General features: G+C 33.9%; 2 protein-coding genes across 2 annotated transcripts; one reads left to right on the forward strand and one right to left on the reverse strand.

The window, feature by feature from the left end:
• The first annotated feature begins 8,035 nt into the window (after positions 1–8,035).
• LOC140967996 (transcription factor-like protein DPB) lies at positions 8,036–14,109 on the forward strand. Its single transcript, XM_073428823.1, has 9 exons — positions 8,036–8,972; positions 9,558–9,637; positions 11,278–11,321; positions 11,627–11,689; positions 11,775–11,921; positions 12,081–12,149; positions 12,286–12,384; positions 13,315–13,385; positions 13,726–14,109. Exons 1-9 carry the CDS (start codon positions 8,704–8,706, stop codon positions 13,928–13,930), a joined length of 1,047 nt encoding a protein of 348 aa, XP_073284924.1. The 5' UTR covers positions 8,036–8,703; the 3' UTR covers positions 13,931–14,109.
• On the reverse strand, positions 14,078–19,578 carry LOC140968003 (nudix hydrolase 16, mitochondrial-like). Its single transcript, XM_073428836.1, has 4 exons — positions 19,229–19,578; positions 17,757–17,871; positions 16,780–16,863; positions 14,078–14,554 (listed from the first exon to the last, which is right to left on the reverse strand). Exons 1-4 carry the CDS (start codon positions 19,297–19,299, stop codon positions 14,282–14,284), a joined length of 543 nt encoding a protein of 180 aa, XP_073284937.1. The 5' UTR covers positions 19,300–19,578; the 3' UTR covers positions 14,078–14,281.
• Positions 19,579–20,437: the final 859 nt, after the last annotated feature.

The raw sequence follows: 20,437 nt of genomic DNA on the forward strand, positions 1-20,437 counted from the left end.
CGTCTATGACGAGAAGCCCACTAAAAAGAACATTTTCCTTCTTTATGCCGGCCTCATATTGATTAGCTCTTCAAGGTTATCCTCTATCTTATTCAAATTAAAGTTCACCATAAATCTGACAAATGAGGAAGAGAATGACAACAAAATGATGTCATCAAGTAAGTTGTTAGGAATCACTAATTCTAGGCCCACCACTCACTCAATAAGCCCATTTATATATACACCACGCTCATGGACTAGAGCCTCATCTTACATGTGTGTAGTCATGAGCTCCTTGAAAATGGTGTGCATCATTGTACGAGTTTTATGCATCATGCAACTCTTGCAGTGCATTCGAATATCAGCAGCATTCAACATTTCCTCAAATTGTCTCTACATTTCATTTGACATAGAAGCGAGCATATTACAATTTAGCTTGCATATTATAGTCCCACCATCTTGCATGCTTTGTCTGTTCAGCAAGACTGACATAAGTGTGTAAGCCATTTTCTCCCAATTTAGAATAATTTACACAGCCAATCTTGAAAATTAGAGTTCAATTATCTTGCTTTAATAACTGAAATGGATTACCTGACGAAATCGTAAATATAGTGATATTAAAACAAAATAAATGTCATTGGGTATTTTAAAATAATTTTGTAAGACGTAAAATATGGACTTTTATTTTATGAATTGTCTCCCACTATTTTGACATTTTCACCACCCTCTGATGAAAATGAGAAATACAATTTCTTTAGTGAGTACGCAAAGCCCAATTGCTAAATCATGGTCTCGAATAATATTAGTCAATCACAATTTCCAAAAATATATCACATGCATTATAAATAATAAAGGTTGATCGATAACCGAGAACTAATTGGTCCATATGAGCCATATATGGATCATTTTCCAAACCTAGGTAAATGCATGGATGTAAATGCAATATTACATAAGCTTCCAATATTTTATATGTCTTCGATTTTCAAAACTTCTTTTGAGGATTTGGGCCCATCATCTTCAATTCTTGATCTCCCACTAAATATAATATTTACATTAAATTTTCATTGTACATTGGGATACAAATTTAGGGGGGACGGCCCATAAACCAGGCCCAAGTTTAAATAATTATCAAATAATTAAACCCACAATATGTAAAATATCCTAGCAAACACTTAGTAAATTGGTCATGGCTCTTGATCATCTTTTTACTACATAATATCAAATATTATATTAAATCGATAATATCTCATATTATCTACAAATCATGTATCTTGATAATTATCGTTAACCACCATAATTAGTAAGTTAAATAAAAACTTTTATTTATCTTCAAATAATTAAATTTATTGTAAAACACCTTTGATCATAAATAACTAAAATCTAATTCTAACTACTTGTATTGTGAGAAAATTCCACAGTTTTAACAAAATTTATTTTCGAGCGTTAATTTAATCTATTTTCATAAAATATCAATTTTGACCCAAAAATTTAAATAATTTGAAAAACACCCCAGGTACGTCTTGAAAGAGTCCTTGTCGGGCAGGGCTGCACGAGTCATTGTTGCACTGTCCGAACTATTTGGGCAGCATCCCTCGGTGGGTAGGGCTACGTCCTAATTTTTTTATTAAGGCATGCAACGTACTTCCTGCCCGTGTGTGCTGCCTGAAACAGTTTCGGGGTTTCGGGCAGCCACAAAATTTTTTTTCTTTCTCGAAAATCGTATTTTCAGAGGCTGTCGTTTTTTTGGAATTTCAAACGCGGTTAGAAATAATTTATTCAACACAATTTAAACATTTATAATCATACGATTGAGAAAACTGGCCCTGATACCATTGTTGGATCATCGTTTTCTCATACCCAAAGTGCATCGGAAGTTTTAAAAAATTTGTTTCGACGTTCGAAACACTCATTGGACGTCGTATGAAATAAACATTCACAGGGTGGTTAGATTGTTACCTTTGCGTATAAAATGATGGCTCCAAATTATTTCTGATTTCAAGCGGAGATAGCTTTTTTTTTAAATATCTTCTAACGGATCTTCCTACTTATGATCGTCTAATTAGTTCCACGATCAGAGACTGTGTATCTTATTTGGTTTGCACTAGTAACCGCAAACAATTTCTTCGTTGAGACTAGATCGTCCAAATTTTCAAAATCTGGAGTCGGTGTAGCGGCAGGGGCGCGATGGCGGAAGACTATGATTGGGCGAAATATTTCTTCCAATTCCTTGGAGATGACCAAAATATTGCTAGAAGAGAAGAGGTTTTTTGCAAAAACCTAGTTTTCAAAATTGTGTCTCATGTTTCCATATGATCCTCATATCATATTTATAAAAGTTGATTTTTTATCTTAACAAGAATCCCTCTTAAATTAGGATTATTTATTTCCTTTATTGTTAAATTCTCATATAATAATATGATATATATATATATATACACACACACACACAAATTAATATATCGATACATGCATATAATATATGCATTGACTTATTAATTAATATTAAATAACATTTATTTAATTTTCTTAATTAACTTATTACTTAATTCATTCTAGACTCTTCTATTTAATGAGAATTTTGTACATGTTAGTAGTATTGTAGTCAATACTACTAGTACTAAATTTAATTAGTAAATTCTAAATTCACTAAATAAATAATTGTGAACTCATTATAACTCCGATCGACGATCAGACAACGTCGATGTACCGAGGGTATAAGTCTTGTTCATTTAATAAAAATTAAAAATTCCGAAGATCAAAGTTTTCAATTATCATATTTGGCAGCTGTCTGTTTTGTGAACTTCTTCACCAAAATAGGCAGTTGCACTCTCCTTCCTCAATTAGCAATTAAGCTAACTTCCATTTATGAAATCAACTTATAAACTCTTTTATAAGCATTTTGTTTGATCTCCATCAAACTACACTCGTCATATTCAACTCCTTGAATTTTGACTATGTCAACAGGAACATAGAATTCGATACTTGTGTGACCCTCAATAGTTCAGGGATACAGCTAACCTTGGGTCCACATCTCCATGTGTTTCATAATAACATTTATTCTCATTAGGACTTACCCTTATTAGCCTCAATTTTTTCATCAACTCCTTGATCAAGAATGTCAGAACTTGTTTCTGATTGCGCCCATCTGATCATGGTAAGAGCATCTAATAGCATCGTCCTATGATCTCCTAGGTATCGCTGATAATGCTTGCAAGAATCTTAAGTTATGGTTAGCGTACAGTACGGTCCCTTCATCTTATATATTTCGATCGAATCTACAACCATTGGTACATCGAGAGTTGCATATGAATTCGATAACGATGTAATTTATCTTTGAGCACCAACAATGGCATAATATGTGTAACTAGGAAAACATCCCCTAAAGTACATTTCTTGCTCTGGCCAAAGACTCCTTCCACTATTAACTCCTCAGATCACATATGATATCTTCACCCGTAGGCAAATGGTGAATCCTCGACTACAATGCATTTCCTCCTACGTATTTCGTAACTACACACAACCTCGCCACCTGATGACCTCAATGGAGTCGGTAAACGGATCAAAATGCATGCTAGTACATATAGCATCTACATTATCCCGAATCAAAAGAATAATGGTGTACAACCATAACCGCAGACTATTTCACTCGATAAGTGAGAACCACTTGGACAATCCGAGGGAGGGTTGTTGAGTGCATCATCATATGATCACCCATCTGTATGAATGGATATCTTCATGTCCTTGCCAATGAAACATGACGTTTACATTACAGATGCTATTCTCAAGCTCAAGCTATTTTTATCTTATTTTAGGCGGCTGATTCGATTAGGAACCTGTTTAGAATATACGATATACTTCCTAATAAGTTTCATAAGCTTACGTTGTGAGGCAGACCTCATAGTACCTAATGTATATTAAATGACTTTATCTATGCAGCTTTTATGTGTATACTGATAAAGCGTAATGCCATAATCAGACAAAATCTTAAAATATTATTAAAATAAATATCATTTTATATTAGAGTCAATAAAAATCCAAGCCAAAATTTGGCTTATTGAACACCTACTCTAACAAAGTTTTGGTATCAACTCTTATGATTTTAGTAAGAGGCAGTGCATGCGGCTTTTCACCAAATGATTTTCGAATTTCAGTTACTTTTGTAAGTTTCTATCGACGACTCAATTGTTAAGTATTTGATCACTGATATTTCATCCTAAGTAATTATGCACTGATGTTTCATCCTAAGTAATTTTATGTGCTTTATGCAACAACTTAGCAAGACCCATATGTTTTGAAACTGTACAATAACTTTCTTCATGCAAAAAGTCGTCCTAATGTATGTGCCATGTAAAATATACAGTTTCATTTGAACATTCTAAAGTACTATTGAAACGTCTTTTGCTTAAAAAGTACAAGAATTTTTTTAGCCTACTGCATCGACCGAACATAATACATATATAAAATAAATTTGCACCATTTTTAAAATAAACAACCAACTAATATTTTAAAAATCAAAGAAATAGTTTAAACATAAAACCAAACCTAAAAGACAATAATTTGAAAAGTATAGCTCATACTAAAACCTCTCAAAAATCACTCAAAGCATAAATAAAAAGTCGTAAAATCTTTTAACATAAATCATAAGTGCGGAAAAATAGAAGCGCTGGTCCTCGGGTCGTGTGCACCTTCAGTCCAGTCGGGTCAACCATCAAGACCTCCACAACATTATTATCATAATCACCTGTATCATTCACACCTAGTGAGTTTAAAGACTCAACACCCCATAATCTTGATAACAACATAGTACGTATACATATCACATACAACAGTGAAAAATACTTGTACTTAAAATAACATTTTCATAATAATGCATGAACTTTAAACATAAATATTTTCATATCAACATATTCATATTCATATTCATCATAAACATATTCATATTCATATTCATCATAAACATATTCATATTCATATTCGTGTTTATTGAATTCAGATCGTGATTGTGACTCGTATTCGTATTCGTATTGGGAGATGGATCCATCTACACATAACCACAGTACTGGGCGACGGGGACAACAACTACACTCTCACCCGTCAACTGAGCCTTGACCAACGTATTAACATATCATCGTATTCGTATCAAGGGAAACACGATCGTCGGGCTCCCACTGGAACCTTCACCCTCACGATATCTCCAACATATTATCATATTAGTCACAACCCCTTCACATCCTTCAACATTTAGTATTTTCATCACTTAAAAAAAACATGCATATAATATCGTTTTTCTTTTAAACCAAGCATGCAACATATTTTTTTAAATGTCCATGTTAAATCATAAAAATCCATAAAAATTTAAAAATCATATTTTAACATATAAAAAATTCATAATCATTTAAAATAATCCTATTAGCATATAAAATAGTATTCAGAGCACTGCCATGACATTTACTAATTTTTGGGTGTAAAATTACCGTTTTACCCATAGACGTAAAATTCCTCGAATTTGACTTTTTCTTAATTTCAATGACTCTAACAGTCCCAAATAATTATTTAAGCTTAAATTAAATTTCTCATTATTTTATTTAGCTTAAATACTAGACTTTTTAATTAATCTTTAATTATTCATTTTTAATGCGTTTTAATCCCGAATAATTTCAAACTTTAATATAAAATTCTTAAATTCAAAAACTTAGATTTTTTATATTATTTTAGCCATCGTGAACCACGACTCGACCCCCGTGAGCTATGTTTCGATTTTTATTTTAAAAACAAAAACCCTAACCCCTCGATCAAGCCCCCCGAGCCATCTTGTTATTCTCTTGAGCCAAGCTCGAGCCATCATGAGCCAACCTCGAGCCAGACCACCTAGGAACCCACTGAACCCAAGCTGACCCCTAGGAACCTGACCTTAGCTCGAACCGAGCCCACAACTCCAGCTGTATGCATCGGCCGAGAATTCCTAGTAGACATAGGACTCTTGTTTCGCACCTAGGACCTGACCAACGAGCCAACCCTTGAACCAGCTCCTCAAGCACCCTCCTAGGACCCTAACCTCTTGACCTATTTTTTTAAATAGTCTAAACATATAAATTATAAGACTAAAAGATGTCAATATTTTATCAATTTTAACACCAAATGGAATTAAATAAAGTATGTTGTTATAAATTTAAATTGTTTTCCTATATTGAATGGACTCTGCAGATTCAATATCAATAATTGGACTAACCACTTCTTAAAGTCCGTGTCCATTTGGGTAACTTTAATTTTCCATCGTCGTTAGAATATTCAAATTGACATTTTTTTTCACGAAAATGCTATCAATAATGCATTAGGATTCAGTATATGTTCATCAATTATTTTTATTCAAGTTTGATTCAACTGACAAATACAAAACAAATACGACATAAAATTAATAAATAAAAATTTTAAAATCCAATTTATGTTTATCATTCACTTGAACTACCGAATAAAAATAAATAATTTTATGTTTTAGTCAATAAATTTTATGGGTAAATTAGAGAAAAATCATCAATTCAAATTTCACTTTAGATTTATTCCCTAGGACATAAAATTTTAATTTGAACTCCTCAATTTTGACAAAATGATCAAAAATATCATTGATTTGACAACTGATCCAGAAATAGTATGAGGGAAGAAGTAAAATTATTTTAAACATACAATATTATTATTATTATTATTATTATTATTATTATTATTATTAAATGTTTGAGAAGGAAATTTTCTCAAAAAATTATGAATCCGAACACACGTTTGAGATTCAATATTTACGTGACTTTTCCAATATTTTGGAATATTTATATGAAGAGGTAACCAATTTTAGACATTAGGAGCAAAGAAGAACGTATTAGAATCATAAGGTAAAAGTTGATTCAAAGTAATAGGTTCCTAGAAATTGTCTCAAATTCCTCTAAATTTTCTGGAGATCTTAGAGATATCCAAAAGACGGTACATAACTATATACCACCAAAAATTGAGAAAATTCTTGAAAAAAAAAAAAAGAAATTATTGAAACATTAAATGATATTAAAACAAAAATCCAAACTCTAAAACAATAACTAAGTCCTAGTAAAAGGATATTAAAAGGAAAGTTACCATCATCATTTGGTACTGAACCTTATTACACCAAAGAGGAAAGGCTAAAGTAATGCGAAAACCTTTAGAAAAAATAATCAATCTGACTAAAACTGTCTCAGGATTGAAATTAAGCTGATGATGACTAGGAGGGCAATTGTTGAGCTCGAATTTCCAAAACCCAAATTCTACAAAGCCCACAGTGAGGTCCATTTAATATGAAAGCCCAGTTGCCAACCTATAAAGAAATCGATTAATCTGCACGATTGGAGAAGTTGTTTCACGACCTATGGTTGATGATCGTGGAAGGTGATTAGAACTGCACGTAGGAGTTGAACAAAAACTAGCAGCATAGATCAAAAGAATCTATCGCAAAATTCAGCAACAAACAACATCGAAAAGCTTATGCAAATTCTTTCAACGAGTTGTTCGCTTATTTTTAATTTTCAGTAGTCTAGTTTCTTTATTTTTGACATATTTTTCCAGTTTTATTGTAAAATGTCTCTCAAGTTCGTAACAACATAATTAAATTTAATGTTGTTCATGGATTTCTTCTTCAATTTTCACTATATTCCTCAATCGAATTCTTAACTTTAAAGTTATATCGAGAGAAATATAACGAACTGTCAAATTAAGAAATACAATATTTGATAATAGAAGTCAGATCATTTTACATTTGACACTATCACATTCCTGGTATGCTCTGCAATTTTACGTACTAACACAATATACCCATTAGCTTTCGTATTAAATAAAAATAATCAATTTATATAATTTTTCTTCCATTTAATAGACAGAAAATTTAAAAAAATTCCCAAAGTTTATTCCATTTTACCCAAGAACCTTGAAATTAAACAATATTTAACCCAACATTTATATTATAATTTAACCCAACATTTATATTATATTTGCATTAAATATTAATTATTAATGTAATATTTATGAAAGGGAATAGAGAAAATGATTTCCCTCCCTTGTTCTTTTCCTCACAGACGAGCCTGTAAACGCACGCTTCCTCCACTTTCTTCGACAGATCAAGAAACTCGCCCCTCTTCCTTCTCATTCCGTTCTTTTATTCATAAACATAACCAAAATTTCACAAATTTCAGGCTCAGTGCTTTTGATTTTTCGTTGTACGTTGAAAAACTATGGGGAAAAAGGAGTTTGAGGAGTGACCGAGCTAATATTGAATTTTTTTGGGTCGTAGCACTTACAATTTACAGTTGTAAGTTAGTGGACGGGGAATTGTAAGAATCCATAATCTCTTGATGTTTAATATGGGTAAATTTGATAGCCCCTTCAAAGAATTTTACTTTTTGGCGTGGTGCTGACCTGGGTTTGTCTTTGGATTTATTTGTTCTCTTTGTGAGTTTTCGTGGGTTTCGGATAATATCCTCAAGTACAGATTTTTTGTGGCAGCCTTTTATATTTCTGGATTCTTTGCTGTGCGGTGCTTCTGAAATTTCCTAGGTTTTTACTGGTTCTTCTGTAAAATCTAGTTTGTGGGTTATTCTTCTCGAAACCAAGATCTTCTTGGATTCCTAAGATTTTCATTTTGATTAGATTTTCTGTAAGTTGCGAGTTATAATTCTGGTCGCTGTTTGAATCTCTGCATGCTTATCTGGGGAAATGGTGAATCGTAGCACCAACAGAAACAATAGTAATCCAGCCGATGGGAATAGGAACCTATCGACTGCTTCTTTAGGTGCTGGTGGAGGAACTACCAGGTCATGGGGAACCACTGTTTCTGGTCAATCTAGAACGACAAGCGGTAGTGTGGGTTCTCCCTCGAGCCGAAGTGAGTCTGCAGTGGCAACTCCAGTCAGTGAGAGCACATGCCTTCAGTTAAACAATCTTGATATCCAAGGAGACGATGCTGGATCTCAGGGGACATCTGGGTGAGACGTTGAGTCTTTTATTTCTCTTCATTGCTCTGCAGACCAGAAGCCATTAAAGCTAGTATAATGTGGTTCAAAATCTCTTCAATCTTGATGATTAGTTTTTGGGATTTATAGTTTCAAAGAAAAACTTCAAAGAATAAACATTGCAGAATTGTCAAAGTGAGAAGAAGCCCTTGTTAATATGCAATGGATGTTGTAAACCATGTACATCTGAGGAGTTTAGGAAGAGGACAATATAGGTTGTGGGTTAATGCAGCATATTATCATAGATTTAGGGGTCCGGGAAACTAACGTGGTCTCGAGGCTCATCTTATCTGTAGTATGAGCATTGGGATCACTACATTTCATACCTCTGCATTAAAAAAATTGAACAGAAAAGGTTTTTTTTAACATTGTTTGTGCCAATAATTGTGCTTATGGTAGTTCATGGGACTAGCACAGGAAAAAATTGAATTAATTGCGTGTAAATGTGCTGATCACTACTCACAGTCAGAAGAATCTTTACAAATGTGAATGCCTTCTCCGACTGTGAGAATCTTCTTTTCCCTTTAAACTTTAATTGATCATACTTCTTTTAAACAGAAAAGGGAAGAAGAAGAGAGGTCAACGTGCTGTTGGTGGTGATAAGGGTGGTCGAGGGCTTCGCCAGTTTAGCATGAAAGGTTTTTGTTTATCATATTATGTTCTTATTCCGTTTCTTTCTTTCTGAAATTGTTACATATGCAGCATGTTACAATGAACTTTTCTAACTTTATTCTTTGTAGGTAGTTGTCTGGCATGATTGCATTCAAGAGATGGTTTATAACTAACATAGTAACTTCCTCTTTTTAAGATTACATAAACAAGACAAAGAATAAGTCAAATTCCGGAAGCCAAAGCAAAATTTAACATGAAACCATATCTTTGTGAAATTTATACGCATTAATTTGTGCACAGTAATTCATCCTTTTGACCTCCACATGTATGATTATGGATTGTTGTGACTACTATACATTTACATGATCTACTTGTGCATATATCTTTTTCACACAATCATAGAATACATGAAGTGTGACATCATATTGAGTACTACAAAATCATTATCTTTCGGGCCACATTCCAATTGTCGCAAGTAGAATGGTGGGGGATGACAAAAAGTTGCGATGACTTCGGGTACAAAATAATTTCGTTACTTTTGGGATAGATTATTCTTGGACTTCTTAGGCTACTTAGTCCTGAACAGTAAACATGTAGCCTTCCAGAAACCCATTCTACCCATGCTTACAAAATTTGTACATTGCACCTAAGCAGAAATGTGAAGTCTCAGGGCTGTTAAGTAATAAAACATCAAGCTGCAGTATTACTTAAATTGCAATCCAAACATAACTCACAAATGTGGTAGCAGCAGGCATTGCTTTTTGGCAGATTTTGTGTGGGCCATATGAGGCAATTAAATTATCAACTGTATGATTCCTTGCAGACATGAGAACAAGAGGTAACTAGGTAACCGTAAAGTGTAACAAGGTGTCCATGAGGTCTTGATTAGTCGTCATGTTAGCCAGAGCCAAAATATCAAGTATACAATGGCTAATATTATGTTATGTTGGTTGCTTAATTTCATAGACTAATGATTACCTTACCTCCTACTTATCATCGGAGATCAAACCTTCTATGTGGGGGCAATAGTTGGCCCTCTACTACAATGTTGAGAGGGAAAAGCTAGAAAGGACTTCGTAAATACAGAATTATAACAAGATCTGCATGTCTCTTTTATCGGATTAGAATTGATAAGTTACTCGCCTCATCAAATTGATAATTTGTATGATGTAGGACTAGAGAACCAATGGGATATCGATTCTAAATATGTATACTCGCTTTCTCTGAATTGATTACGAAGGAACAATCAATTCATTCCATGCGTTATGGGCTCTAATTGCCTTGTGAATTATCTTGTGTGGTTAAACCTATAATAGTCTTCCATTTATGCTCATCGTAAAGCATTGACTGCTATTCAGCTGTATGTAGCATAAAATCTGACATTGTTATCTATACGTAAGGGTGTGTGAACTAACTGATAAGTTTGGGTTTTGTTGTGTTTCACTCTTAAGAAATCTTAAAAAATAATTATGTCATAACCACTTTGTTGTTCCAAAAGGAAATTATACTAGAGAATAGTCTTTGACGGTAGGAGATAATGTTGAACTAAAAACACAAATCAAGTGTTGGCTATTACTGTGGCATATCAGTTATCAAAATCATATTACATTATGTACTCTTTATTTGGGTTGCGTAATGGTTAATCTTTTGTTTTCGTTGTGGATAGTGTGTGAGAAAGTGGAAAGCAAAGGGAGAACTACATATAATGAGGTCAGATGGTCACGTAAATTCCATCTGTTTCCCTTTATGTTAAAATTAATTGCAAAATTTCTCTTACCTGGTGCGGATTTTTTCAATTTGGGTATTGCCTTGATATCCTATCGTCATGATGTTTATATTTAGAGGAAATGTGACGTTTGAGTCATTTGCTATTTTTCTACATTTGTATTTATTTGACATTTACCAATTTGTAGTGCCGAATGGTGGTTTAGGCCTGCAACTTACACCTTTTCAATCACTGTTCTGATGTCTTTATCCTTTTATATCCGAATCTGACAAACATTATGTCTCCTCAGGTTGCTGATGAACTTGTCGCTGAATTTGCAGATCCTAACAATTCTTTAACATCTCCAGATCAGGTTTGTTGCAGTTTTGGACCTTTGTTTTTAGAACATTTTTGCTGCAAAACCTGTTGTCCAAGCTTTAAATATGACCGTGTGGCAGCAACAATATGATGAGAAAAACATACGTCGAAGGGTATATGATGCTTTAAATGTGCTAATGGCAATGGATATAATTTCTAAAGATAAAAAGGAAATTCAATGGAAGGGTCTACCTCGGACTAGTCTGAATGACATCAAAGAACTTAAGGTAGATTTCCATTCCTTCTTTTTACAATGCTCTTTATCTTTTCCATTTCATCACATGAATGGGCAAGTTTTTTCTGATTAACTCCGACTGTGCGAAATAAATTTTATTCACATTAGCCTGCTAAAGCTAATTCATCTCAATGGAATAAATTGATTGCAGACTGAAAGTCTCGGACTTAGAAGTCGAATTGATAAGAAAGCAGCATATTTGGAAGAGCTTGAGGAACAAGTAAGATTTCTTTCTTGTGTATACTGACTGCTTCATTGAGGTTCTTGGGAATTTGGTTACTTGATGTGTAACTAATTATGATTTTGTCCATAGTATCACTTCTTTCGATTTCCCCCGTTTGAATTCTTTGCTGCAGTATATCGGCCTTCAAAACCTGATACAGCGGAATGAAGGATTATATAGCTCAGGAAACACTCCAAGTGGTGGAGTGGCATTGCCTTTTATTTTGGTTCAGGTAGAGTTGATTGTTATTTCTATGTCAACATTGGGGCATGTTTTTCCAAAAAGACTCTTTAATTTTGTGACGTTTCTCCACCGAAAAGGTTGAGTTCATGCTCATCAAGCTGAAAATAAATTTGTTCGGCTCGTGAGCCAGCTCATTTTCCCAAATTGGGTTTATGAAATCTGTTCATAAATATGTTCACTCTCAAATCACGAGGTTGAATCACACTCAAGCTCGTGAACTCTTTCAAGAGCTTTTAATTTTAATTAATATTAAAATTAATACGACATACATAATATTGGAAATATTGATTTTACTGTATATTATTTAAATATAAAAATTATTTTTGAGCTTGGGAGCTCATGAACAACATTTCAGCTCCAGCTCAAAATATCACTAGCTCGGATTGCTCTGACTTAACTCACCTCACACCCCGTGCCTGAACCTACCCTACCCATTTGGCTCTTGCCCAAAATAAATTGGTACATTCATGATTGGTTCTTTCTTGGCTTCTCTTTGTGTTAAATAGGATCGATAATGCAGTGTATGTATTAAGGTTTTTTTCCGATGTTTAACGTTTATGGGGAGTTCCCATAAACAACCTTGAAATTCAATCGCATAAGGTGAACGGGAAATTCAAACAGTGAATGGAAAGAACATCATCAAAATTTATTAGTTTCTTTTGTATTTCTGATAAATATTATTTGTAAAATGGCATACCACATGCGGAGAATCTTTTGACCTAGTTGCACTTACATGAAGATGAAATATGACTGATAATGTAGGCCCATGCTTGTGGTTTTTATTTTTCATTGGGTTTGTTTTCATGATCGTTGACAAACTTCGTGTTGATGATTAATTAATCACGATTGTTAGTGTTTGAAATAGATCTAAGATGCACTTTTGGATATCATTCTCATATTTGCTTTTTAAAAATTATAGACTCGTCCTCATGCCACAGTGGAGGTGGAAATATCAGAGGATATGCAGTTGGTCCATTTTGATTTTAATAGGTAAGGCAATTATTCCAGACATTTGTATTGAGTATGTAATTAGCTGAAGGAAAGTTTCTGTTGCATGCTATGCGTTAACTTTTAAGTGAATGTTTTGAGCGACTACAAAAAACAATACGGTGCATGTATATTTTTTTATAACACATTTTGTATCCCCAAGCAATTTAATTGCATCTTTCTTCTGTGTTTTTACAAGCTTGGATTGCATTAGCCATGCAAAGTTATGTGGCCCCACATTGTACCTGCATTGAATGAACATGTTTAAGGAAACAATAGATTCTAATGTTTCTAACGCAAGAGATTCTCTTTTCTAACGCAAGAGATTCTCATTTCTTTGCAGCACTCCTTTTGAGCTACATGATGATTATTACATTCTCAAAGCAATGAATTTTTGCGGAAAACCAAGAGATGGAAGGGAGAGCTCCCATGTGCCCAATTATCAACCTCAAATCCCTCATCCTTCAACATCAAACATTCCGGCCATTCCTCCTGCCTCGCCTCCCCTTCCTGGAATTTTGAAGGCACGTGTTAAACATGAGCATTAGCTTCTCACACCATCTGTATATCATGTAAAAATATGAAATTGAATCATGTGCTCATTTTTAGCTTCACCTCAAGAATTTTTACATGATTATGTATCGAATAATTTTTTAGTGTCGATAGCAAAACAAGGCTACAGACCTCACCAAATGTGGAATGAACCAGCAAACTAATTTTTTTTGCCATAATCAGACATCAATCGGTTTGTAAAGTTATTAAATAAACATAGCCGTAAAGTATGGCGAATTTGTAACTCCAATACTCCATCCTACCGATTCTCTGAACACCTAAAATAGCATCAATATTTGCATCTAACTTCCACTTTGTAGAGGCTTCAATGCTCTACAACTCTCAAATTAGGAAGTACTTTTTTCTGGCAATGTTCTAACCATGCCATCATCATACCACTCTAAGAAACCTTCTTCGACCGCCTCTTGCATCCAAGCATGTCTGCAGCATACGATCGCTTCAGGAATGGTTAGCCAACTTCTTTCTCTGTGGCTTTTTTCTGGCCAGGACTCGAGTTCCTCCTCCACATACAAAGCATACATGGAAGCTCTACACAAACCTTCTGGACTGTAGTCATCCTGCAGCGTTTTGCTCTTGAAGCTGTAGCATCCCAGATAATGCTGAAATAAAACAATGCATAACTTTAAGCTTTTATTTTGACAACAGGACAAGAAAATACATGGTGATCATACAGCTCTTCATAGTTCTAGATGCGTAATATGCGCAGATGCCAGTGCCTCAGCACAAGCTGTGGGACTTACTGAGGTGGGGTGCACTAATTTAGATGTAAAGTGAGAAGTTTGTCATAAGACATCGAATGCGATCTTTACAAGTCATTGAACAAAATAAGGCACGCCATCTGACAACAAAGGCAGTAGGTGGTTTATGTACAAGGGAAAGAATATAAAAAAAAAGTCAAAAAAAATGACTGTGCTTGTACCTACTAGGAATACACATCAAACAAGATGTTCCACCAAATTCAAGGGTAATGATATTGATCAAAACGTGAATTGACGTCCCTCTTGCCAATTATTTATGATGTGTTGCACAGCACAACAGAAGAAACATAGCAACTAGTGTGAAACTATAAACAATTCGCAATAAACATTTCATAGCCACCAGCAACAAAATGTCTACTAAACATTAGTACACATTTCTCATTAGAAGTCCTACAGGTTTGGCTTCTTCGTTGTCTAGTTTATGGCTTGTAAAAATAACATTAAAGTGGATGCCAACACCTCAGGTTCACAAGAGCAATGACCTTAGTGAAAAGGTAAGAAATTACGAATTAGCATTCCTGCCTTATTCAAACATCTGAGGCCTAAACTATGTTGTAAGCCCCCAATGCCACAAGAAACAAAGATCTTTGTACAAGTTGATTTCCATAAAAATACCGAATTCACTACTCACTACAGTTTTCCGGTTAGAACTAATCTTTTATTCTTTTGTGTTAACGTTTACCCACCAAAAGATGTGTTTCTAGGGCTTCTACTTCAACTTAAATTTTTAAAAAACTCAGTTTCATTGCTATATCCAAACATGAAAGTTGCTTCTGCTTTTTTTTTTTTTAAATAAAAAAGAACTCCTTAGAAAGCCAAGAATAATAATACATTTTCTAATCCAAACTAAGCCTAAATCACAAAAATTAAATATGTAGAACTTTTTTCAGCAACGTTCGATAGCACTCCTCTAGGAATATTCCTTTGATGACAACAATAGCATGCTTCTCAATTCCATCACATTTGGATATAAGACTGCCCACAGGCATTAACCACATTAGAACTAGCAATTTTCAGCATCTAATAATAGTGATATTACCAAACATCTCGAACCTGATGTAATTGTTTTGAACTTTTACACCCATTTTCAATAAAATAGAAGGCCAGAATAGTAATCTGATTTAATGACTACGTTGGTGGTTCGGAAAAGGCCTTAGCTGGAATTTTTAGCTTCAAGTAATGAAGTCAATTTCAATTAAGTTAAAGTGTTCAACCATGATTTATAGGCCATAAGAAAGTTCTACCAAACTGTTAATTCGACACCGTAATTCATTTTGAGTAACACCTAAGTCTTGCTTCGTTATTAAATAACCAACCAAAATTTTACGATTTAATAAGCAGCCAGCACAGAAGTTGATCTATATTAAACAAGTGAGGAACATTAACAATATGGTCTTCAACCAGACTTCAACAGCCATGAATGAAATGCACACAAAAATGAAGAAAAAAAATCATGTAGCAGTTATTTTCAGCAATTAAATGATATTAAAAACCCTTACACCAGCGTCATCATATATGAATACTTTAGGAAAACAAGCTACGGAGAGTCTGATCAGAAACAATCAAGATTGAAAACACGCAAACAATTAACAGCAATTCCAGAACCTCATGTCTAGAAAAAATACTTAAAAGAATGTTAGGAAAAGATTGAGGATTTATTAGGCAGGAAATCCTATCAACACCTAACTGTCGTAGAACTTTGATGTCCGAACAATAATGGGAAAACCAATAAAATAAGTACAATCAAGCGCTAATTGGCTTTAGTTTAGAAAATTGTTTTACTTCCCCTAGAATGTGATATACTTGCTTTTTATGTACTAAACACCTGGATCCACCAACAAAGACACTACCAGGGTGGTGCTCTTGGACTCAAAATCTAGTGTTGATTAAGATCATATAAGTGAGTTACTTATTGTTGTACAGCACGTCACTTTATATGCAACACTGAGGCATTGCTTAAGTAAAACAGAAACCAAATCTTAATCATGCAGATATAAAACCTCAGATCAGAGAAACATAGATGTAAACAAGCATAAGAGAAAAAACGAATTGACATTATATGGTACCATTAAATCCCCTCGAACACCAGCCTCCTCTACGGCTTCCCTGACTGCTGCCTCCTCAGCTGTTTCGTCATTCTCCCATCCACCCTGTAAAGAAAAACAGAACAAGCACAATGATGGTAGCATTGTCATAATCATTTTTATTATGTACACAATTTCACATAGTTCAGAGGCGCACGTGAAAATTAAAGAAGAATGTCTCAATCGAATTGATTCACGGGTTTCCAGGGTTTTTGGATGATTTATTTAAAAACCTCTTATTCATCAAATTTCAGTTAAAATGATTCAAAAATTTTTCCCGACCACCAACAAAAATTCTTATCATTAATTCAACTTATAAATCACATGATTCACAGAATAATTGGCATGGATACGTAGCAAATTTACACCTAAGAAAGATCAAACAAATGCGCGTATATAAGCAAAAAGATTCTCAGTATAATATTCTATAACTGATGTAGTAGTTTTTGAACCATTTTAATTTCAAGAATTAATTCTTAAAACTTCTCCAAATATGATTGTGTTCAACAAATAGTTTATCTATGAACATAATATATGCTGCAATAACAGGAGAAAATGGTATGTGGGTTAAACTCATGGAAAACAAAACTAGATTCAGATTTTCTAGGATAATGAGTCAAAGCTATACAAAAAAGGCACTCTAGGCTTGCTCCAAGGAAGGGTCGTCTAACTATCAACTTAAACAAACAAAGCAAAAGTTTAGATCGACGAAGAAAAAGTTCATAAGATGCTTTCACTGTCTCTCAGTATTTACATCCTGTTACAAGTAAAAAAAGTCTGAGATTTCCTGCAATCTTCTTGTCTAAAGCATTTTCTAGTATACTATCAATAGAAGTATAAAAAATGTAACCAGTATAAACTTATCAGTAACAAAAGAATGTTATAAACCATAAAAGACATTTAAAAATCCTTCATGTTTCCATTTCCAACTATTTAGATGATGCGCCCACAACTCACACCTTGGGAAATAGAAGACCAGGTCCACTAGTAGAATTTATCATCAGTACTTCAACTATCATCTCAGATGAATCACCTCCATTGTTTTCCGCATATATGTATTTGAATGGAATACACCTGAGAAAGAATGTACAAGTCAGAAATGAGAAACTATAGTGCATGTGTTTACATATGAACAAAGTTATCAGGAAAAATATGACAAAGTTTTCAGGAGAAACTACACGTATAGAATTGATATAATGCATGATGATGTGAATTGTCACAATCTCTGATTAAGGGAGAATTTTGAAACTTTATTTTGCCTTCTTATCCATTATTAATATATTCAAAACATCAGTTCAGGTAAGACAAACTGCAGGAAATATCAATGGAGGTTCACCCCTGAGGGCTCTTCCTTCTAAGTATATTCATGCACACAAGAAGACAGTAGCACGTGAACATCGATGAAAATTTCATCCACCTTTATCAAAGCATAGGTGGAAATCATTCCAAACTTAGGATTGATAAACAAAACATAATCAATAGTAGCCAGCAATTCGCTAATTCACTCTTAGCTTAAAATGTTTCAACTTGTAATATGAGTCTAAGATACATACACAGTCAAATATCCCAGATAGTATCATCAACCATTGATTCTGCATGTAAGAACTCTTCAAGCGTGTAACATGGACATTCACATTCTCTATGATTCATCTTGCTTGTCAGAGAAGAAACCAAGTTCTCAAAATTTAAAATGGTCATACACATCGAAGAAAGTGCACAGAGAGATTCTTTCACACTAGCAGATTTCTAAGGTTGAGAATAAATTAACTTTTTTGTTGATTAAGCATAATAGCCTATTAATTATACCAAACGAAACTTGAGACCTGTGGAGTTGGTCTCTGGGTGACAAAATGCCATGTACATATGAAAATGAAACTCTGAATCCGTTTCTCTAACTTCCCATGTTCTCTACAACCAAAAAGGTATTCAAATTGCAAAATTATCAAAAGAAAACTAAATTAAAGAATAAGATTATAGTAATCTTAACATGGTACAGAGAGTGAACATGATATCAATTAACAACAAGAAAAATTAAAGCTTTAACAACAGATATCAGCCAAAACAAAAGGATAGAAAAATATCGGGTTCTATATTACATGCATTTCCCCATCTATATTCCCCTTTGAACACATATGCATGAAGTTCAAGCCTCAGATAGTTTAATCAACATTTTCTCCTGACTAAACAAAACCCAGTAGCAAAAAATACCCGAGAATCAAACGAACGAAATTCAAAACCCAAAAGTTACGCATTTCCTTAATCGAACAAAAACCCAATTTTGAAATCGAATCAATGAAATTTCCAGGAAACGTCCAAAACCAATCCCTAGCTGAAAAAATAGAAGCAAGACTAACTTGCAATCAAACACACGTCAAAATATGCATGCATGTACATATTATACAAACGAAATGGTGAACAAAAGGAAAAATACCCAGCAATGAGGCGGTAACCATCCTCGTAACGCTGCTGGTGCCGGCCAGTTCGAGCCACCAATTCAGACATTTATTCAATAATGATTAACAAAGAAACGATAAACGTGTAGGAAGCTTGAATCTACCCCTCTGCATGTATACATACAAGAATCAAAATCTGCCCTTTACTGATGAAAAGGGATATATATATATATATATACATCTATAACAAACGGCATTAAGAACTCCGCATTAATCCTCAATTTCTAGTCTAATTTCTCCAAAAAAGAACCGAAATTTTTCTCATTGCTTGCTTTCTGAAAACCTATTTTTAGGAAAAAGGGTAGAAAAATTAACGCGAATTGGAGCATGTTTTTTGGGAAATTTGGAGTCCTCGGTCAATTTTGGGTGGTCGGTTATATAAATACTCCATTTATATCATTCTCTCTTATTTCCACCACGTGCGTTGAATGACGGTTATGCCCTTCGTAGACAGTGTTGTTTTTTTTGAAGGACAGTTTTGTACTTTACAATGAGAAGAAGAAGCTTTCATGATTTGAGCCGTTGTGCCACGTCATTCCACCTCGGAGAACTACCTTTTTCCCCCACAAAAAATAGAAAAAATCCCATGGCAAAAAGCCAAAAACTCCACTTATTTCCAAATTCCAACGTCTATTTTTGGATTTGGTAAATGATATCTACATAAACAGTGTCTTCATCCGTATCATATGTTGAGTGATGAATCACGACCACTCATCCATACAAAATGACTGAATGAGTGACCATGATTTATCAACTCAGCACACGTGTCATGTGTTGAATAGATAAAGATACTGTCTATGTAAGTAACATAAACAAAACCTATTTTTTGGATGTTGACAAAAATCTCGCTTTTCGTATGAAAAACCTAGAAAAATAACTTTGTATACCCATAAGAAATCTTGAAAACCATTAATGGGATCCATAGATTTCTGGACGTATTTTTACTTTTACAACAATTTTATGTTTAAATTTCTATTTTGTTACGTATGATATTTCACAAAAACAAGAATATGTTATAAAAAAGAGTAATAAAAAATCGATATGATCGAAAGACCAAAATTAATTATTCTAAGAATCTCATATTTAACTTTGTCCAAAATTTGGTATCATAGTCTTAGATAAATCTTTTAAGAAAATCTAAGTGGGATGGCTAGTGATGGAATACATTCAAACGTTAGTTGGAAGTA

This window comes from Primulina huaijiensis, chromosome 2 (genome assembly GCF_012295235.1).
Source record: "Primulina huaijiensis isolate GDHJ02 chromosome 2, ASM1229523v2, whole genome shotgun sequence".
Taxonomy (NCBI): Eukaryota; Viridiplantae; Streptophyta; class Magnoliopsida; order Lamiales; family Gesneriaceae; genus Primulina; species Primulina huaijiensis.

What these genes read in the sequence shown, in the direction of transcription:
- LOC140967996 (XM_073428823.1), top strand. Translation starts at nt 8,704, where the DNA reads ATGGTGAATCGTAGCACCAACAGAAACAATAGTAATCCAGCCGATGGG. An exon ending in TGGAAGAGCTTGAGGAACAA is followed by an intron (nt 12,150 to 12,285) that starts GTAAGATTTCTT and finishes TCTTTGCTGCAG; the next exon opens with TATATCGGCCTTCAAAACCT. An exon ending in GTCCATTTTGATTTTAATAG is followed by an intron (nt 13,386 to 13,725) that starts GTAAGGCAATTA and finishes ATTTCTTTGCAG; the next exon opens with CACTCCTTTTGAGCTACATG.
- LOC140968003 (XM_073428836.1), bottom strand. Translation starts at nt 19,299, where the DNA reads ATGTCTGAATTGGTGGCTCGAACTGGCCGGCACCAGCAGCGTTACGAG. An exon ending in GGTTACCGCCTCATTGCTGG is followed by an intron (nt 17,872 to 19,228) that starts GTATTTTTCCTT and finishes ATTCTTTCTCAG; the next exon opens with GTGTATTCCATTCAAATACA. An exon ending in GTGTTCGAGGGGATTTAATG is followed by an intron (nt 14,555 to 16,779) that starts GTACCATATAAT and finishes GTTTTATTTCAG; the next exon opens with CATTATCTGGGATGCTACAG.